Genomic DNA, 22476 nt, shown 5'->3' on the forward strand with positions numbered 1-22476 from the left:
GGCAGTAATATTTGCACTAAAGACAAATGTCTCATTCTGTCCTGAAACACCACTTAGAATTACACTATTGGAGCATTAGGGCATGAGAAGATGCAAGTAATTTAAATACATCTTTTCCTCCATTGTTTTGAGGACAGTAAGCTAAATGTTGGTTTTAGGCTTCCTTCTCCCTGCCTTACAAAAAATAATCTCTAGAAAAAAAATGTTTCCCCAATTTTTAAGATAGATACGTTGATATAGATATGGTATATAGATGCTACAAAGTCGTTAAGAAATATTTCAAATAAATGCTGGACATTTTAATTTCATTAAAAAATTCTCAAAATACATTTTTCGAGTATCAGCCTTTTTAGATGCCTTGCTGCAGCTTGAAAATAGGCTGTAGCCAGCACTAAATAAACTTAACCATCTGCTTATCCCTCCTTCATTTTCTGTTAATGAGATAGATACTTGTGTTGCTGAATAAAGTGACTGTCTATATGTTGATTTTATTATACATGCTAAGAGTCCGAATTAGATCACACGCGCACACATACACACACCCTGTAACAAAAACAGTGCCCATCTTGCCTTCCAGAGCAAGGACCAGATAGAGCTAGTGTGAAACACTTTATTGTGGCTGCCATCTGCTGGTGTATTAGAGAAGTGCAGGCCTTAACATTTTTGGACCTTCTGACATGGATAAACTCACTCATGATCTCTTCACTTTACTTCCAGAGCCTCCTCGCTGGGCAAAGAAACCTCAGAGTGGTGTGTACAGCACTGGGAGCAGTGGTATCTTGTTATGTGAGGCAGAAGGAGAACCTGAACCCACAATCAAGTGGAGAGTGAATGGATCCCCAATTGACAGTGAGTGAAAACACCACTTGTGATGCAGTGCCGAAGGCAATGGTGTGCTGGGAAGGTTGACCATCCGACACCCTGCTTATGTGTAAAATGCACCTGGGAAGTGGCTGGACCATCAAGACAGATTCAGCCAGGAAATCCAAAAATTGCATCTTTCTAAGTAGTTTGATTTATGCTTAGATTTATGGAAAAGCCATAAATAATATTTGTATTTGTTGGGTCGTTACATTAATTGTATATAAAAATATGGTTACAAAAATAAAGGGCGCCTGGGTGGCTCAGTTGGTTAAGCATCTGCCTTCTGCTCAGGTCATGATCCCAGGGTCCTGGGATGGAGCCCCACATCGGCTTCTTGCTCAGCAGGGGAGCCTGCTTCTCCCTCTCCCTCTGCCTGCCCCTCCCCCCTGCTTGTGCTCGCTCTCTCTCTTTCTCACTCTGGCAAATAAATAAGTAAAATCTTTAAAAAAAATTAAAAAAAAATTAAAACTAGTGAATGAGAAGGAATCCAAGGAAGAAAGCCCATCGCTCTCCTCCCTGAGAAGAAATAGGTGCAGCAACCTAGTGGTTGAGAGCATGGGTTGGAAGTCAGGACTTACCATAGACCCAGGCAACAGCGACCCTGCCCTGGGTTCTGCTCTTTACAAGCACCTGCTCTGGCCATCCTTTGGTCATGCCTGCCTCCTCTATTATTTGAGAAATTCACAGGGCCACTGAGACACAGGCACCCTACCCATGGCTCCCTACATGTTCTCGATGGAGCTCCAGTAGTACCCAAGACCAGAAAAATCCCTGTCCAGTCAACTCTGAGCCCTTCAACAAGGCCTGGACAGGGAAGGATGGGGATGCCCAAAGGCTGAAGGCTGATTCTCCCTACTCTACCATTTCCAGCATAGAACTCTGAGAACTCCAAAAATCTTCAGTTTGAACCTAGAGGTCTGTCAGTTTGAGTGTCTTTGTGAAAGTAGGATAGAACAAATTTTGTCAATTAATTAGCTTAATTTCGAGTGTTTACATTATTATCTGTTGCTTTCATAAGTCCCTTTTGTCCTGGACCCACTCATGTCAAGGGTAGACATCCTGGTGGTCCACAGACCTGAAGTCCCATCTAGGCTGTGCACCTTCCCAAGTGTATGATCTTGAGCTGTTTACTGAATCCCCTAAAGCTTTAGTTTTAGTTTTTGGTTTTTTATTTTTTTAAGATTTTATGTATTTATTTGACAGAAAGACACAGCAAGAGAGGGATCACAAGCAGGGGGAGTGGGAGAGGGAGAAGCAGGCTCCTGGCTGAGCAGGGAGGCTGATGTGGGGCTTGATCCCAGGACCCTGGGATCGTGACCTGAGCTGAAGGCAGATGTTTAATGACTGAGCCACCCAGGTGCCCCAAAGCTTTAGTATTTTAACAGCACAACATAGCTAATGGTAGTTGGTTGTGATTGAATGAGGTAAATGTGGCCAACCACCTAGGATAGTGGCTTTTCTGTAGAACATTTTGGTAGTTTATAAATTCTGGGGCCAGAATGCCTCTGTTTGCATCTAGACTCTACCATTTACTAGTTGTGTAATTGGGCTTATTACTGACTCTCTTAAAACCTGCTTCCTCATCAATAAAATGGGCTTGAAAATTGCACCAACTCTTGGGTTGTTGTGCGGATTAAAGAAAACACCATGCAGAGAATGCTCGGGACAGGGACACTCCTAAACTATTGTTTACTATTATTGTTGTCACATAGCAAGCACTCAGGAAACCTTAGCCCTCATTATTAATATCCTCAAATTTGAGATTATTTTTTCATCTCTCTAGAGAGCAGACTAAGAAATGAAAGATGAGGCTTCAGGTAGATCTAAGGGAAATGAAAACAATTGTTGTTTATAAAGAATGTTAAGGGGGCGCCTGGGTGGCTCAGTTGGTTGGGCGACTGCCTTTAGCTCAGGTCATGATCCTGGAGTCCCGGGATCAAGTCCCGCATCGGGCTCCCTGCTCAGCGGGGAGTCTGCTTCTCCTTCTGACCCTCCCCCCTCTCATGTGCTCTCTCTCTCTCATTCTCTCTGTCTCAAATAAATAAATAAAATCTTAAAAAAAAAAAAAGAATGTTAAGGATGCTGAAATAAGGAATGCAGATTCTCTGGAACACAAAATTATAAAATTTATATCTGAATGGCACTTGACTGTTTATGAAGGATAGATATTCACATATTGCTTTGAATCCCCAAGTGAACATTTTTAATGGAAGTACGATTATTCATATTTAACCGATTGATTCCTTCATTCAATAATATTTATTGAACGCGTTCTTTGTGCCAGGCGCCGACTGGCCTTATTGCTTGGGAGGTAGCCGTGAATGAAATGAACCTAGTGGGGAGAGTCAATCAATAGACGAATAAGGACGTAAACGTGCGCTGTAGTGTGGTAAATAAAAAATAGCTGAGTAAGGGCTGGGTGTAAGAGAAGTTCAGGACCTACAGTTGCTATTTTATTTTAAGATAATACTAGTAAGCCCCTTGTGGTACTTTACCTTTAAGTAGAAAGCCTGAAGGAGGTGAGGGAGGCAGCCATGTAAATATGTGGGGAGGAGTTTTCAGGGTAGAGAGGTCAGTGAGTGCAAAGACCCTGAGGTATGTTTGGAGTGTTGATGTCAAGCAAGGAGTCTGGGGTGGTTGAAGCTGAGTGAGTTGAAGGGCTGGGACACAAGATCAGGCAGCTGCACAAGAGCCTCATCATGCGTATAAAGGTGAAAGCCCGACTGGAGACTTGGGAGGTTCTTGAGCAGGAGAACGACGTGTTCTAATCTATTAACAAAGGCTTGTTCTGACCTCTGAATGGAGAAGCAGCTATATGAGTGCTCCAGCTAGAAGCAGCCTGAAAGACCCTATAGCTGAGGACTAGGTTGGTAGTAGTAATGGTTAGGTTCTGGATGTATTCTCAAAGCAGAGCCAATAGGTTTGTTCCTGGATGAGGAGGTCAGGGCTGAAATTAACTTACACGAGACAGCACAGTTGAATAATGGTGGGTGTAGAGCCAAAGCCACGTCCTTGCAGTCTAAGCTCGGTGTTCCTTCCACAGCTCTCCTTGCTCCCCTGCAAACGGGCTGTAGCCGTTTATAGGTTGGGATGCTTGATCACAGTGGGCTGACTAAATCTCTCTGAGCTTACAGTTCTAGCAATTCTATATCCTTTATATGTAGTATTTCAAAATTAAATGAAACTGGTTACTAGTATTGGTAACAGCCCTAACCTTTTTCAAATGCTTTGTCTCCAGTATCTGTGAGCTTCCTAACAAGCCCTGCAGAAGAGAATTTTTTTTTTTTTAATTTTTTATTCTCCAGTTTCACATGTGGCAACTGAGGCTCAGGGAGGTCACGTTACTTAAGTGAAGACACAACCCCAGTCTATTTAGAGGCAGACACGGAACCCAGAAATGATGAAGTCTTAGAGCTGAGACTTTATTTATTGCATAATCACCCACTGAGCTGACCAAAGACAACTTATGACAGAACTAGTGTGTTTTGGTGGATATTGATAGAGAACTGGCTTTCTTGAATCCTGGGAGCTCCCGTTAGCCGTGGCCCATATGCAGCAACACTCTGCAGTTTCCATACCTCTCCTGAAAGGCAGCCTCGAGCCATGCTTAGCCCTTTGTCATCTCAAATCTGTGGCTACAGTTTCATTTTTTCTTTTTGTAATGCTGTGTTTGAGTCAGGGTTTACCATGGGCAGATGAAACAAGGAGTGTAAAGATAATGATGGGGTGAGCTCTGAAAGTTGTAGAGCTGGGTGTTGGGTGTGGGAATGCGGAATCAGATCAGAGGTTCCAGTCCTTTAAAGCCTTAAAGAACTTCAAAGAGCAACTCATCCTGAGCATTCTCAAGAGATAAACTGCCCTGCAGGATTGTACCACTTTTCTACTCTTGCTATACAAATGATCACTAATTTAGTGGCTTAAGACAGTATACATGTAGTATTTTACAACCAATAAGCCTCTCTGGGCTGCAATGAAGGTGTCAGCCATACTGTGTTCCCTTCTGTACAGACTAGGAGAGAACCCCTTTCCTTGTCTTTTCCAGTTCCTGGAGAGAGCCTACATTCCTTGGCACAATACTCTCCATCTCCAAAGTCAGCATCATTGCATATCTGACCATTTTTTCATAGCCTCATCACCCTTTCCGCTGGCCACGGCCAGGGAAGCTTCTCTGATTTTAAGGAACCTTGTAATTATGTTGGGCCCACTTAGATAATCCAGGATAATCCTTCCATCTCAAGGCCCTTAACCCTAATCACCTCTGCAAAGTCCTTTTTGCCGTGGAAGGTATAATATGTTCTAGTGGTAGAGATTAGAATGTGGGTATCTGTTGGGGGCTATTACTCTGCCTACCACAGAGACCTTGTAGGAATAAAATGCCATCCAACATAAATGGTTTTCCATCATTTCAGGAAATATTTACTGACTGCCTCCACTCTGCGCTGGGGACACTGTTGTACAATACACAGACAAGATCCTGCCTATGTGGAGCTCACAGTCAAGTGTAAAATTATGTTCATCTTTTTTTTTTAAGATTTTATTTATTATTTGACAGAGAGAGAGACAGCGAGAGAAGGAACACAAGCAGGGGGAGTGGGAGAGGGAGAAGCAGGCTTCCCGCGGAGCAGGGAGCCCAATGTGGGGCTCGATCCCAGGACCCTGGGATCATGACCTGAGCCGAAGGCAGACGCTTAATGACTGAGCCACCCAGGTGCCCCAAATTATGTTCATTTTTGACTCTCAAATGTATAAGGATACTCTTCTATTTTAATAAGCAATATTCTATGTTTTCTATAAACCAAAACCTAGTATAGTCACTATTTTGTATAAAAGAGACACAATAAGGGCGAGCAGGGAGGGGCAGAGGGAGAAGGAGAGAGAATCTTAAGCAGGCTCCATGCTCAGCGCAGAGCCTGACTTGGAGCTTGATCTCATAACCCTGAGATCATGACCCTAGCCAAAACCAAGAGTTGGTTGCTCAATTGACTGGGCCACTCAGGCGCCCCTTGTAATGTCATTTAAACTACAAATTTTAACATCTCTGCCCCTCATTCAACATTCATAGCTAATATGTTTCCTCTTTAATGAGACAGCACATGTGCTATTTCCAACAGAGTTCTTTGGCCCTTAATAAATGTACCGGAAATATTAGGTTTTCTCATTTCCCAAAGATATTTCCAGAATTACACCTGGATCAGGAGTAAGGTTGGATTGATTGCCAAAAAGTAGAAACTCTAGCCCCTGATCTCAAGAAGTGTTTACTCTTACTGTGAAAACAAAATGTATGAGCTGTGTATCCAACGTGGTTAAATAGGAAAGCAAGACAACTGAAATGAATGGTATAGATCAGAAAATGGCACAGGGAAGAAAAATCAAATAGAGGAACAGAAGTGTCAAATGGCGAACAAAGGAGCCAGTGTTGGTGGACTGGTGGGATCACTCCATGCTGATCATGGGATTTGTTTTGGCAGTATTGGGACCTAAATTTATAAGAATAAGTGAGGTTTAGTTATAGGGACTTGAATGCTGAACAGAAAATCTGAAATTTTATTTATGGGTATGGATAGGGAGAGGCAATGAGCTAGAGATCAACAAATATTTTAGCAATAAATATTAATCTGAAGGAAGATTGAAATTGGAGAAGGGTCTGGAAAGAAAAGCCCATGGTTGATGCAAAGAAATTCTACAAATTGGCTTCAGTGAACTATTATTCACCCTAAACTGGTCTTAAAATATAAATACTGTGTGACACATTTAATAAATGGCATGTAAATATTTTATGTCCTATTTTTTATCAAACTGACATTCTTTAATCTCTTGCAGAAAATCCATTTGCTGGTGATGTTGTCTCCCCCAGAGAAATCAGTTTTACCAACCTGCAACCAAATCACACTGCTGTGTACCAGTGTGAAGCCTCAAATGTCCATGGCACCATCCTTGCCAATGCCAATCTCGATGTTGTAGGTAAGCAGACTGTTTACCTGCTGTTTTCTAAGGGAAGATGTTCAAGGTCGTGCACACAAGTAGATTGAATTCCAGACACATAAAACATGGGGGGGCGGATATCATCAAAGTACCTTTCATCTAACACTTGGGTATTAGCCTTCATACTAAAATTATACTTTCTTTTTTCTTTTTTCTTTATTTTCTTTTTTTTTTTTTTAGAGAGAGAGCATGTGTGTGCACAGGAATGGGGGTGAAGGGGCAAAGGGAGAGAGAGAGAGAATCTTAAGCAGGCTCCACACTCAGCACAGAGCCTGATGCAGGGTTCGATCTCACGACCCTGAGATCATGACCTGAGCCGAAATCAATAGTCACTTAACCGACTGAGCCACCCAGGTGCCCCTACATACTTTCAAAAATGTATTGAATTTGGATATTTTTCTAATTCAGGAACATATACTGCAATATTCGGCTGTTTCCCCTTTCTGTTAATATGACTAGGCTGTAGAAAAATCTAATGTGTGCACATTATTTCTTACATGAACGTTGACAACTGTATTTATGTCGTTTTCAAACAGATGTCCGTCCACTGATACAAACTGAAGATGAAGAGAATTATGCTACGGTGGTTGGTTACAGCGCTTTCTTACACTGCGAGTTCTTTGCTTCACCTGAGGCAACGGTGTCCTGGTAAGCTGGTACAAGATTTTCTTAAGAGAATGTCAGTGGTAGATTTCACCTTGTGTCTTCATCCATCATTTGACAGGCCGTTGTTAAATGTAGCCAATGCCTCTGAGAAATAAGGTAGCAAACTTAATTACCTACCTCTCCTGAACTGTTGACTAGATGTGCAGGATTTTTCTCTCATGGGGAGATTAGGGAGCGCCATTTCTGCTTACAAAGGAAAGCAAAGAATTGAAGTGATTACTAAGACAATTTTACAGATAGATTTGGTTTTTCATTATGAGTATATCAAAAGTCATATATTACAGCTGACCCTTGGACATTGTGGAGGTTGGGGCTGATCCCCCATGCAATGGAAAATCTATATATAACTTTTGTCTCCCTCAAAACTTAACTACTAATAGCCTACAGTTGACCAGAAACCTCACCCATAACATAAATAGTTGATTAACACACATTTAGGATGTTATATGTATCACATGCTTTATTTTTGTAATAATAGCCATCTTTTTCTTAAATGTTTTTCCATATTTCTAGGCTACACAGTTTGTGAGTTCTTTTAAGTTGTTGCATATTTCCAAAAATTTCTCCAATATATTTACTGAAAACAATTCATATACAAGTGGACCCGGCAGTTCACACCCATGTTGTTCAGACTTAACTGTACTTTTTTTTGTTGTTTTGGGTCTTTTCTAAATAATTGTCTAAGCATGCATTTGATTCCAAACACGTGCTTAAAACTTTTCCAACATGTATTTTGAATTTAATTTCAATGTATCTATTTGTGTAATAAGTCCAGACGCCTCGTGTGGATCTGCCATATTTGTTACTTCACCAGAAAAGCTTGGATGAACTGTTCTTAAATAAGCCTGCCATGGCTCTGCAGGGCTGAGATTAGAGTGAGGAGGGGGAGGCAGGGTCAGGCAAGGGTAGGGTCAGATCCTGTCTTTATTTAAAAATTGGATATTTTGCTTATCATGGATTTTTTGTGTGTTTTTTATTTTTAAAAATAACTCCATTAAAATACGATTTATCTTGAGTCCTGAGATTTTTTGGCAATCCTTACATTTTACCTCTGAGGCAAGTGCCTAACTGGCCTTGCCCTAGTCCCAAGCTCTAGAAAGTCCCATGTGAATGACAGCCAGAGTTTACCCTTTGAATTTTTTTTTTGTTGTTGTTGTTATTCTAGCAGAGCCTCTTATTGTGAAATGTACTGGGTAAATCAAGCTTTGGCAGCAAATGCTCAGAAAATGGATGAATGTAGGAGAAAATGACTCTGGGTTGATAAGGGCAAATGTAATCCATGTCCACGGGACAGGAACTGCTTCCCGGCCCTATAATATTTCTGAATGACCAGTGTTCCCCCAGGATGGCAGGAGGTTCAGAGGTTCATTATCTCTTTCAATTACTAGCTTTCCCATTTAGAACCCTGAAGCGATCATTAACTAAAGAGTTCACCATCGATACACCAGAAAATATTTATTAAGCTGTGAGGACAGATGCAAAAATGGTCCTTATAGCTACGAGAAATACAGCAGAAGCATAGAGCACAGACCCGGATTTCCTCTAGTCACAGTCTATCTGGGCAGATCAGATATACACCTCGGCTAGGACCCATTCTCGGAAAAACATAAACCCCAATGGAACATTTCATAAGGTCTGCAGAGCTCCTGAAGAAAGGGTAAGCTTGAATGACATCAGCAACCAGTTTCAGGAAGCATCTACAGTTCTGTCACGTCTAAAATTGATTTATGTTTTCTGTGTTCATAGGCAGAAGGTGGAAGAGGCGAAACCTCTTGAAGGTAGACGGTACCATGTCCACGAAAATGGCACATTGCAGATCAACAAAACCACAGAAGATGATGCTGGCTCATACTCTTGTTGGGTAGAAAATGCTAAAGGAAAAACCGCAGTCACAGCCAACTTGGATATTAGAAGTATTTTTATTTTGGTTTTACTTTGCATGAATTCTCACATGGGTTTAGTTTGTCTTCATTTTCCCAAATAAAACAATATGATTTATTGAGTGCCTGTTAAAGCTCTTAGACTGTATTTCTAAGCTCCCAGATTGTGTTTTATCGAAAAGACTGTCACAAAAATTATAGGATGTGCTGATGATATGCTCATGGCTTTTTACAATTTTAAGAGGGACTTAGGTATTTGGAGGGTGACTGGCAATAATTTAAAATGCTCTATTTTGGGATATTTCTGTGACTGTATTTTATTTCAGTAACCAACTCAACATAAAGTCATCAGCAATCAACTCTTGGAGCTAAAAATTTCACAAACCCATAAAAGTTCAGTTTCATAAAGACTGGGGCATGACAGGACAGAAGATTTTTTTATCCTCTTTTTGCATCATAAACCGCTTTGCATTTTTTTCTCTCTTCAGAACAAAGTCCTGGGTTCCACTAGTATTTTGGTTTTAAAATTGCTCCGAAAATCCTTCTCAGGAAAACATAATAGAGAGATCCTACAGTGACTGTAGGGAGGATCTATATTGCATGTGACATGTTATTATCATAGCCTACACTGCCGCTGCTTAGATGACAAGTATATTTGTTGAATCATCGTTTTCATGGATATCCTGATATTTCTCTCTCTCTTCACACACATACCCTCCCTTCCTTGTTTTTCTTCTGTCTTATATTCTTTTACAGTATTTGGTTTTTTTGTACCCTAAGTCCACATGCCAACCCCATGGACTGTATTTTTTTTTTTTAATTTTATTTTATTATGTTGTGTGGACTGTATTTTTAAAGCACATAAATATTCTCTTCATATGTCTGCTTAACTCTCACGTCTGCCCGGGTGTTTATGTGTCATGGACAATTTTCAAAATGCTCTTGTGAAGTATGTGAAGATGATTCTTTTTATTCTTTATACAACCAACCTATATCAAAGTTTAGCAACTCAGTCAGATTCAAAGTCAAAGAGCGGGAAGCCTGGAATCTGAATGAACCTTCACCTTCCTATTGCCCTACACAGCGCTTGGCCCAGAGTGGACCTCAGAACTGTAATTGATAAAGGGATGGACAGGGTCATGAACTTTTCATCTGCTCTAAACATCCACTTTATATGTAAGGCATATATAGGAATCTTATCAGTGAAGGATAAAACCACAATTTTTGCATATAAAAAAAGAAATTTCTGGAGTGGAATTGAGTAAGAGACTATATTGCATAGTGTTTGAAAGCAAGAGCTTTGGTCTCTGGCAAACTTAGGTTCAGATTCCAGCTCAACCCCTTACCAGTTGGGAAACTTTGGTGTTACTTAATTTCATTTTAGCCTTATGTTCTCTGTAAGGTGAAAATATTAATATTTGTAGAATTATTATAAACTGTTATGTGACCATGAACTTCGTAGCAGAGGTCCTGGTCGATAGAATAAGGACTTTATTAAATGGTATCTATTATTATTAAGTGGACCTCTGGCTTTAAATTTAGAAATAGGAGTAGATGTTTAATAATTCACTTACAATTAATTCAATTAAATAATCTCTTCAAGTTTCATGCTTAGGATACCGAACGATCTTTTTTTTTATCACTTTCAATTTTTTTAAGATTCTGTTTATTTATTTGACAGAGAGAGACATAGTGAGAGAGGGAACACAAGCAGGGGGAGGGGGAGAGGGAGAAGCAGGCTTCCTGCTGAGTAGGAGCCCGATGCGGGGCTCGATCCCAGGATGCTGGGGTCACGACCTGAGCCGAAGGCAGACGCTTAACGACTGAGCCACCCAGGCGCCCCTATCACTTTCAATTTTTAATCAGTTCATGTAGTAACATGTAGATAGTGACTATTAAAACGTATTGTGGAATTGGAGGTCAGCTCATGAGATTTGGCCTCTGAGAGGGTCACCAAGTGGTACAGTGGGGTAAAGTACATCTACCCTTAATATGGCCTCTAAGAATAAGGATCCTATATTTTGAAACAGCCATAATGAGCAGACATTTTAAAGACAGCCAAATGTGATTCTTTTTAATTCATTTGATTTGAAATTGAATTGAATTTATTTGATATATTTGAATTTGAAGCTAAATTTTTGAGCTTCAGATTATGGGTACCACTAATTTACTTTTAAAATATCACTCACTATACCTCATTCAACAAGAATTTCAAGAAATATGTGTTAAGTGCTTCCTGTATACAGGGTCCCTTCTGGGCTGTGCGGATACTTCATGTAACAAAACAGACACAGCCTCTTCTTCACCGGGCTTAAGTTCTAATTTCCCACCTTCATGTTGATAGATAACCTTGCATGGGCTTTACCCCGAGTTTCTGAATTATTAATAAACACGTTAATAGAAAATCAGTTAATTTCCTTTTTTTCCCCTTATGGTGGTGTGATCACATGACCAGAAGCACTAGAAAGGGAAATTATATTTTTTCAACCTCTAAAGACATTTGTTGGCTCCCACTCTTCTTTACTCCCTTTGCCCAAGAGGTAGTAAGGGGAACTTCTAAGATATTAATTCCTAATTCCTCAGAGGTCCAGGCCTGATGGAAAGAAAATGGTAATGAAACATGATGTCAGGAAATTACAGCACGACAAACACTGCGTGAGGATCAGACTGTTCCGTCGACAGTTGGGGTTGATTAAATCGCAGGCATCTGATCGCCAAGTAAGCTGGGATGTAAGCGTCTCACTAGTCTCTTTGTTTGCTTAAAAACAGATGCTACAAAACTTCAAGTTGCTCCTAAGAATCCTCGAGTCCCTAGACTGCACGTGCTTGAGTTACATTGTGAGAGCACGTGCGACCCACATTTGAGGCAGAGTTTGAAGTTGTCCTGGAGTAAGAATGGAGAAGCCTTTGAAATTAATGCCACAGAGGATGGCAGGTAGGGAAGGGGTTATGCTCTGTCGTCGTCCTGGCTTGGGATCAACACTGAGCACTTGCAAAAAAAATAGTTGTAAATGTGTTCACATGGAAGTAAAATACAAAAAGTGATTAATACATTTCAGTCTTCACGGCAACATTTAAAAGGTAATGCAGTGCAGGGTTTCACTTTTCTCTCCCATGATTGGCTGCTGCTTTTTGCTGCTGACTTTTTGTAGAATGTGTGTCCTTCTGTTAGTGCATGAAACAGAGCCCACTCCAGGTGTGTGAAGCATATCTGCTCACATGGCCCCAGAGGGGACCCTGCCTGTCACCCGTTTCCATCCCAAACTCTGATGAGTCTATCTCATGAATGGGCAGAACCTGAGTCATACCGCCAGTCCTTCCAGTTAGAAAGTATTGACAAATCCACTGTTAAGCCTCCTAATCTCCATATGGAGAACACAGAAAAAAACACAGAAGAGAGAATGTGGAAGGAATTGTGAAAAGATGCTGGCTAGCATTAGACAGTATTAAGTATATCAGAGAAAGAGAAAAGAATCAATATTTACTGAATGCCTATGCTATCCTTTGAAAGCATACAGAGGTTAGCTCTCTCGTCTTTTGCATTGTGACTAAGTAGGGGTTAGAAATAGACCATCCTTAGCCAAATCTCACCTGCGGTTTTATGTTGTTATTCGTCATTCTGAAAAAATAAATCTGAAGTTAGAACGTGCATTCCTTTGGTGAGACTGTGGCAGGGTGGTAATTAAGAGCATGGACTTGAGTCCAATGGCCTGGATTTAAATCTCACTTTGGTCACTTCTTATGTCTATGACTTTAGACCAGCTGCATAGCTTTTCTATGCCTTAATTTTACACTCAGAGATACCTTCATGGGGTTATTGATGAGTTAACATACCTAGCACTCAGAAAACACGAAGTACTCAGTCCAGTTTAGCTCTCATGATTTGTACTAATGTCTGCAGACATTTAATGGCTTCTCTCGTTTCTCGCACCTGCTTGTCCCCTATTGTGTGTGTGTGCAAGCATGTGCTTGCACCACCTCCGTGCAGGGGCTTTGGTCTCGGCTGGGTACTTAATTGATTCCATCTCATCCCTCCTGCATACATAAGAGTTTGTGGAAAGGAGCGTATGTATTAACAACTAGTTGTCACTGAGACAAGAGATTAATTATGGACCTAAAAGACTACACATTGCAATAGAGATCTTCACCCTTAGGTTAGGTCTTAAGGCGATCTATCAACTGCTGGGATCTCTCCATATTCTCCATCTTTTGTCACTACTGCCTAGTTGCCTGGGGTCTTGCATATAACCTCTGGGCTACAGCCAAAAAGGGAATCAGAGACTGGTGCCTAGTTGGTGATGGGACCTGCATATTTAGGCCCTGATCCCAGAAACTCCAAACATCCTCTGTGTGGCCCAGTTGAATAGTTTCTGTAGGCTCCTGGGGCTGACACTCAAATGAACCTCTATCTCAGTGAACTAAGCAAAGTGACACAGATGTTCTGCCAGTTTTCCCTAGGGTAGGGGTGAAGAACAGTAACCTTAGCTAGAATCTCTTAGAAGAGATCTCTGGAGTGGGGAAGGCTGGGAGTAACACTTGCTGCTGGGGTTGACTGGGGCCCGGAGCGGGCATGGAATTCTAGCAGGGAGCTGAGATCACAGGTATCTGCTAAACATTAGTAAGCTCCTGTCTTTCACATTCTGCTGGGACAACTTCTTATTGGTAGGTAGGCAGGGGGCCGAAGAGGTTAAGTGAGTTATACATCAGAAATGGCAATCATATAAGTCCCTTCCACAAGGACATTATTTATTTCAACTACATAGCAAACTGTTGTAAATATATTTCAATTTAGTGGAACTTAATTTTCCTAAAAGTGCTTAAATAGTTAAGTTGACAATACATAGATATAGGGTAAAAGGTATAATTTATAGTAAAGAAATTTTCGTGTCCTAAACTGGATTACAAATTGGCAAAATAGAACAAATGATAAAAAGCTAGTGGCCAGTGATTTGCAAAAAAGCGGTACTAGTCTGCCCTCTACTGTTCAAAAAAAATCCCAGTGCAATTGTTACCAGATTTATCAGATGGTCATTCTACAAGTGAAGTAGAGGGGTGGAGAAAAAGGACCCTTGTCAAAAACACAGATTACCAGACTCCAGGTCAGTCTGGCTCTGTAGATGTGGGCGTGATTCAGGAATATACCTTTGTAAGAAGCGCCCCAGTTGATCCTATGTAGGTGATTCCCTTAACAAACCTTAAGAATTATCCAAATGTATCTTAACTATTATAACATAGTACAGTCGTTAGAAACACCAGGCAACACAGTTCTGTCACTGACCCATGCATCACAGATGGCTGGACTTGGTAATTAAAACAAAACCAAACCAACTGATAGCTTTCATGGCTGTGTAGACAGTCGTTCAAGTGACATTTCATCTCCAGTTTCAACTGTAGCACCAATAAAATTTGCATCATGTGAAGCTGTGTTTTGTTTTGTTGACTCTTGAATTTTTTTTCCTTTGGGGAATATATATTTTTGCATATATGTTTCTGTTGTTTTCATCCTCATTGTGTACTCAATTTTTTTACTGGTAGGATAATTATCGATGGAGCTAATTTGACGATATCTAATGTCACCTTAGAGGATCAAGGTATTTACTCCTGTTCAGCTCAAACTGCTCTGGATAGTGTTACTGATGTAACTCAAGTAACTGTCCTCGGTAAGTGCACTAACGAGAAATCTCTGTTCATTTCTTCCCCATCACTGATTAAATTCCATTGTTCTTAGGCCGTTAAATCAACAATTATTTGAGTGCCTGCACGAATACTGTTCGTTTGAATTTTTCATTTAAATAGTCATTCCACTTTCAAATGCTTTCTCCTCTTCTGGCTTTAAAGAAATTAGTTAATGCTTAATTTCTTTTCACTGCATGGGTAATGTTGCCAATAGCCGTGGGAGGTAGGCGATGTTAATCGGCGGAAAGAAAACGGAAGCATGCTCGAGTTGTCAGGGCACTCGAGCTGCCCTTTCCTAGCATGCAGAGAAATAGAACTGAGGAATGGAGATGGGTTAGGCTGGGGAGATCAGCCTGGGCTTCCCGTGGTGGTGGCTCAGTGGTCATGCTCTAAACCAGAGACTCGGATTGAGTTCTCAGTGTTCCAGGAAAGGAGCAGGGTTCAAGAGTTCTGCAAAGGAATGCCATTGATTTTTTTTTTTTAATGATAATGCTAATTAGGAAATGCTTTGCATACTGCACTAGTGTAATCAACACAATTAGCCCTGCAATCACCCATCTTTAAACCTCTTAGACCAGCCTGGAGCATCTCTTAGACCACCCTTAGCGCTGAAACCATCTCCTAGACCATCTCTCCTTCAGTTCCCTTGCCAGATTCACTCTCCACAACCTCTCTGATATGTTAACCTGAGGGATGCGGACAACACCAACAAACCACTCACACTCAAACTTCCATTTGGTTCCGCCAGTGGGGAGCTCTGGAAATAGAGGAGGATGGGTGGGTGGGTGTGTTTATTCTCCAAATTCCCTCCCTGCAGGCTGTGTCCAAAGTCATTGATTTCTCCCAGGGAGGATCTCTTCACAAAATCCTTCCTGATAAGATTCTGTTAACTGCTCCCTCTACCCTCACCCCAGGTATTCTGCCAATGATCCTTTGAAAAAACAACAACAACAACAACAACAACTCTTGGTACTATCCAAATTGTGTGAACTGTTTAATTTCTGCTGGGACCCTGGTTGATAGAAACATTTTTTTTATAGTTTTCTTTTATAATTTTGTTTCCGTGGGCACCATTTAGTCTTTCTTTTAGTTTTCTGATATTTTTTGAAAGTGTTTGATTTTGCCTAAACTCCTTTATTAGATGTGTAGATTAATCATTATTATTAACAGGTGTTTGTATCTTTAGCTCTCTGGTTGCTGGGATCCGCAGGTAGGTTGCTAACAGAAGTACAGGCTGAGAGGAAATAATTCAGTTTCTTTGGAGGTTGGATGTGAAAAATGAGTAAACAGGATGGAGCTCTTCAAGTGAAGCAAATGGTCACCAGACTGGGTTCTATACACTCTCTCTCTCTCTCTCTCTCTCTCACACACACACACACACACACACACACACACACACACACACACACAGTGCCCAGGTAGTAGAGGGAATGGGCTTGGTTCAGTAGAATTGTACCTTTAGGTGAGATGTTTGGCCATAGGAATTCAGCTACTTAGGGGACTACAAACACAAAGTTTCCACCCTGTAGGAATTATTTCACTAGTAAGTCACCAGATAAAATAGTGGAGCTTCAGGTAACACTGGAGTTTATTCCAGGCCACCACAAGTGTAGGGGTAAGTCTCAGGATCCATAGACTTTGTTCCTCAATATTTTGAGCTCTGGAGCCAGCAAAGGGATTGGGCTCCCTACTGCTTGGTTCATGCTGTCAAATTGCCTTATAAAATTTAATATTTCAATCTTGTAATTAGGCTACCATCTTCTAGAACCATTAAATTTTGATAATTTTAATAAATAATTGCTATGATTGTATGTAATATTTACATATGAAGTTTTTTTTACCAATTTTTTAAGAATAAAAGTAAATTAACTTAAAAATATTCTATGACACAGATTTCATTTTCTTAACCACTTTCTAGGAGTTTGCCTTCTAATTTTTTAGACCAATCCTTGGTCTTAGGAAGCATATCTCACTAACGGACAATAACAACTAGATCCCTGTGTAGTTTTTATAAAAACCCCTTTTCCTGACAAAACAATTTTTGCAAACATGCTTGACCCATTTCAATTAGAAGTAACTGTCCTTTAAGAGTATCAGTCTTTTAAGGATCAATGCAGCCCATCAGCTTAGTTCCATATTCTGGAAAAAGCACATTTTAATGTCAGATGCTACAGGCTGTATTGGTTCCTTCAGGTAAGTTTAAAAATGCGTGAGCTCTTCAGTGCTGAAGACAAATGTAAATTCTCTGAGCTCACGGATCTGAGAACTGTTGAGGAAATAATTTATTTAAGGCCCTAAAGTTTATGCACAGTCAGTGACCACATTTTAAAACAATGTATTTTTTGCCAGTGTAAATTTCCAGCAGTCGGCGAGTACTCAGCATGGGTGATAGATGTTGCTTCCCACTTGGAGAATAAAGAGCCCATGGGAAGGCCCTATGAGATATTACTTAATTATCTCCTCTGAGAAAAGATAAATGTCCCTGAATACAAGAGAGCATTGAAACCAAATTTTGGAAGTAAAGACCATTAGGGATAAGTTTTCTTTCTTTTGTTTGTTTTGTTTTACAGTTGCTTTTATTTTAATAAAAATTTCCATGGAAACTCTTAACACTCTTAAAGTCATCACCTACTTGGAATCCAAAATATATAAAGAACTTACAAAACCCCAAAACTGAATAATCCAGTTAAAAAATGGGCAGAAGACATAAATATACATTTTTCCAAAGAAGACATACAGATGGCCAATAGACACATGAAAGGATGCTCAACATCACTCATCATCAGGGAAATGCAAATCAAAACTACAATGAGATATCACCTCACACATGTCAGAATGGCTAAACCAACAACACAAGACACAACAGGTGTTGGCAAGGATGTGGAGAAAGGGGAACTCTCTTGCTCTATTAGTGGGAATGCAAACTGGTACAGCCACTGTGGAAAACAGTATGGAGATTCCTCCAAAAGCTAAAAATAGAGCTATCCTACAATCCAGCAATCACACTAGTAGGTATTTACCCAAAGAATACAAAAATACTAAATTAAAAGTATACATGCACCCCAAGTGTCCATCAACTGATCAATGGATAAAAAGGAAGTAGTGTGTGTGTGTGTGTATGTGTGTGTGTGTGTGTGTACATATACATACATATAATTAGCCATAAAAAGGAATGAAATCTTGCCATTTGCAGCAACATGGGTGGGCTAGAGAGTATTATGTTAAGCAAAATAAGTCAGAGAAAGACATACTATATCTTTTCATTCATATGTGGAATTTAAGAAACAAAACAAAGCAAAGGGGGAAAAAAGAGAGGCAAACCAAGAAACAGACTATTAACTATAGAGGACAAACTGATGGTTACCAGAGGGGTGGTGGGTGCGGGGAATGGGTCAAATAGGTGAAGGGGATTAAGGAGTGCACTGGTTGTGATGTATAGAAGTATTGAGTCACTATTTTGTACACCTGAAACGAATATTACATTGTATGTTAGCTAACTGCAATTTAAATAAAAACTTAAAAAAAGTCATCACCTACTCAGTTTTATAGTTTCTGACACAATATTTATCAGTGCCAAATTTTTCTCTTCCAATATAAACTGCCTTCCTACTCTTTCAAAACTCTAGGCCAAGAGAGTATAAAGTTGCTATACTGTACTGAGAATTCATTGTTAGAAGTTACAATAAAAATCCAAAGCATGCAGAAAAGAAAGCCTGAGTTCATATTCTTTATCTTATTTTCCTATAGTCATAGGACCTAATTTTATTGCTCTAATATGGTAATTACATGCATGATTGAAATGATAATATACTATTCACTTATTCATTTAGTCCCAAAACATTTATATGCAAAGCACTGTTGGTGATGCAAATATTAATAAAATGCAGGCCTACTCTTGAAGATCTGTCGTATACAGGAAATGAATCAGGCATATAAATAAGCATATGAGCTGAAAGACACGGATCTACTTGAGGTAGATCATGTTTCTCAAAATTGTGCATAATTATAACCCAGGGCAATCGTTTAGAAATGCAGATTCCTGGGCCCAGCTCCTGCAGTATGCCAGAGAGATCTAGGGTCCAGAAATAAATCTTCATTTATTTTTATTTTTATTTATTTATTTTTAAAGATTTTATTTATTTATTTGACAGAGAGAGACACAGTGAGAGAGGGAACACAAGCAGGGGGAGTGGGAGAGGGAGAAGCAGGCTTCCTGCTGAGCAGGGAGCCCAATGCGGGGCTCGATCCCAGGACCCTGGGATCATGCCCTGAGCCGAAGGCAGACACTTAACGACTGAGCCACCCAGGTGCCCCAATCTTGATTTATTTTTAAAGATTTATTTGTTTATATTTAGAAAGAGAGAGAGAGCAGGGGGAGGGGCAGAAGGAAAGGGAAAGAGAAACTTAAGTGGACTCCATGCTGAGCACGGGGCCGGAGCTCCATCTCATGACCCTGAGATCATGACCTGAGCTGAAACCGAGTCGGTTGTCCAACCAAATGTACCACCCAGGTTCCCCAAAGCTTCATTGCTAATAACTACTCCTAAAAGAATTCTGATAACCATGGTCAAGGATACCCTTTGAGAACTGGAATCAGAGTAGAGGGTGAGAATATTACAGAAGGGAGTAGATGGGCCTGAAGCTGCATTTGAAATAGATCCAGAAGGGTTGGGGCGCCTGGGTGGCTCAGTTGGTTGGGTGTCTGCCTTTGGCTTGGGTCATGATCCTTGGGTCCTGGGATCGAGCCCCGTGTCGGTCTTCCTGCTCCATGGGGAGCCAGTTTCTCTCTCTCTCTCTCTCTCTCTCTCTGCCTCTCCCCCAGCTTGTGCTCTCTCTCTTTCTCTAATAAATAAATAAAATCTTAAAAAAAAAAAAAAAGAGCCAGAAGGTCTGCTGAGATGTGGATGATTGGACCTAGAGACCAGAGCCCAGAGAGAAAGGGGGTGGCAATGTGCCTTGGTGAGGAAATGGGGTTACAAAGGCATGGTCTGCATTCTCCCTACTTTTATTTTTATTATTAATTAGATGTTCCGGATCCACCAGAGAACCTACAATTGTCTGAAAGACAGAACAGAAGTGTTCGGCTGACGTGGGAAGCTGGAGATGACCACAATAGCCATATTAGCGGTAGGGAGGACTTGGGATAACTATGCTCCTTACACTCCTGAGTCAAAATTAATATTCAAGCCTTTTTTTTTTTTTTTTAACCACAGTTGCTAGATAATCCTTCTTAAAACATCCTTTAAAACTTTTTATACTGTGTGTAAATGTTAGTGTAACTTAAAAATACTAAATCCATTCTAATGTTTTTGATTTTTTTTTCCCTCTATGCTTCTACTTTCTACGGCCAGAGTATATTGTTGAATTTGAAGGAAATAAAGAAGAACCTGGTCGATGGGAGGAATTGGCTAGAGTCCAAGGCAAAGAAACAATAGTCACACTATCTTTGGCTCCATACGTCAGATACCAGTTCAGGGTCATAGCCGTGAATGAAGTAGGGAGAAGCCAACCCAGCCAGCCGTCGGACCATCATGAAACACCTCCGGCAGGTATGTGGCTTCTCATATTTTCTGAGAAAATATTTTAGTTTTCTCCATCTTTCAACATCTTTAGAAAAAGATTGATAGTGTGGTATAGTGTTTTATTTTTTTTATATTTCAAAGATTTTATTTATTTATCTGAGAGAGAGAGCGAGCCGGAGAGAGATCATGAGCAGGGGGGAGGGGTAGAGGGAGAAGCAGACTCCCCACTGAGCAGGGATTCCCGATTCAGGACTGGATCCCAGGACCCTGGGATCATGAACCGAGTTGAAGGCAGGCGCTTAACCTACTGAGCCACCCAGGCGCCGAAGATGTAGGGTTTTCAATTTCTTCTCCTAGAGAGCTTGAAAAGTTCTGTGAACTGACAGCACACAAATATTCAAAGTACATCAGATTCATAAGTAGTATATATGTTTGATAGAGAGCCGGAGATTACAGGGAGGTATATGGGCAAACATTACTCTGAGTTATTCGTGATAGATAAGTCTCATGTTAAAATCAGATATCAAGTATGTTATAAACTGAGGTTCAATATATAGAAAATGAGCTTTCTCCCTTTATTTTTCTTTTTATTCAACTTTCTGAAATAAAACATTCACTGTAGGCACCTTAATTATTTCATATCATTACTTTTATACATTTACTATATTTATTGTTTTTTAATATCTAAATAGATATCTGATATCTATCTAAATTTCTAGAATTTTTTTTTAAATCTCAAGAATGATTAATACTAAAATTTGTGTTATTACTTAATTGTCATTGGTCAACAGTGTGATCATAGCATGGTATTATTGTTTTTTTCCCTGGAGCAAAATAAATAAGCTAGGGTATAATTTCCATTTTGGATTGAGGAAAAAACAAGAAGAGATAGTGACTGAATCAGATACTTGTGTGATTGAAATGTAAGTTGCATTTGGCAGTAAAACTACACTTAGCCCTTTCTTATTAAATGGATCCATTTGAATATATTTCACGGGCACATTATCTGCTGTTACCTTTTTGTTGTCCCTAATAGTTGGCTGTTGAAATTAATACATGATGATGTTTAATTTTATTAGCTTAGAGGTAGATATTCACAACACACATTTCTAACAATAATTCTAATAGAAAAAGGAAAGCAGGTTTAAAATTAAAATGTATATTTAAAAAGTAGGTTTAGGGGGCACCTGGGTGTCTCAGTCGTTAAGCATCTGCCTTCAGCTCAGGTCATGATCCCAGGGTCCTGGGATGGAGCCCTGCATCTGCCTTCCTGCTCAGCCAGGAGCCTTCTTCTCCCTCTCCCACTCCCCCTGCTTATGTTCCCTCTCTGGTTGTGCCTCTCTCTCTCTCTGTCAAATAAATAAATAAAATCTTAAAAAAAAAAGAGAAAGGATTAAAAAAAAAGTAGGTTTAGGATTATTTTTAAAAAAGCAGGTTGAAAAATTTAAAGAGCAGTTTTAAAATGAAGATATCTAAAGTAAATCTACTTCCCATTGAATAATAATAGTATCACTTCATGCATATGAGTTTACTCCTTTAAATAAAATATATATTTAAAAGCTGCCTTTGTGAGGCCATGGGTGTGTTAACTAGCCTTATGGTGGTAATCATTTTACAATATATACACATAAATATAAAATGTCTATCTATAGATTGGAGATATATACACACACACAGATCTATAAACACACACATATATGAAACTATTACATTGTATACCTTAAACTTACACAGTGTTTTATGTCAATTGTCTCTCAATAAAGCTGATGAAAAGTCTTTACAAACTGGGCCAGATAGAAATAAATGAATACAATCAAAGTTATTTAAAAATCTGATTTAGGGGGTGGTGGGATGATGTGCTGATTTACCTATGGACCATAAAATTG

The 22476-nt window shown here is 39.9% G+C and overlaps 1 protein-coding gene across 18 annotated transcripts in view; it reads left to right on the plus strand.

The window, feature by feature from the left end:
• Positions 1-22476, plus strand: part of CHL1 (cell adhesion molecule L1 like) — a 205805-nt gene that overhangs the window by 159255 nt on the left and 24074 nt on the right. For all 18 annotated transcript variants that reach the window (XM_073901557.1, XM_073901545.1, XM_073901556.1 and 15 more), the window contains 8 exons: positions 718-849; positions 6685-6825; positions 7383-7494; positions 9259-9425; positions 12162-12327; positions 14928-15052; positions 20094-20195; positions 20420-20617. In XM_073901557.1, the coding sequence (XP_073757658.1) occupies positions 718-849; positions 6685-6825; positions 7383-7494; positions 9259-9425; positions 12162-12327; positions 14928-15052; positions 20094-20195; positions 20420-20617 (1143 nt within the window). The remainder of the gene's footprint in view (positions 1-717; positions 850-6684; positions 6826-7382; positions 7495-9258; positions 9426-12161; positions 12328-14927; positions 15053-20093; positions 20196-20419; positions 20618-22476) is intronic.

This window comes from Callorhinus ursinus, unplaced genomic scaffold (genome assembly GCF_003265705.2).
Source record: "Callorhinus ursinus isolate GAN/ISIS: 27379988/994484 unplaced genomic scaffold, GSC_fseal_2.0 scaffold15, whole genome shotgun sequence".
Taxonomy (NCBI): Eukaryota; Metazoa; Chordata; class Mammalia; order Carnivora; family Otariidae; genus Callorhinus; species Callorhinus ursinus.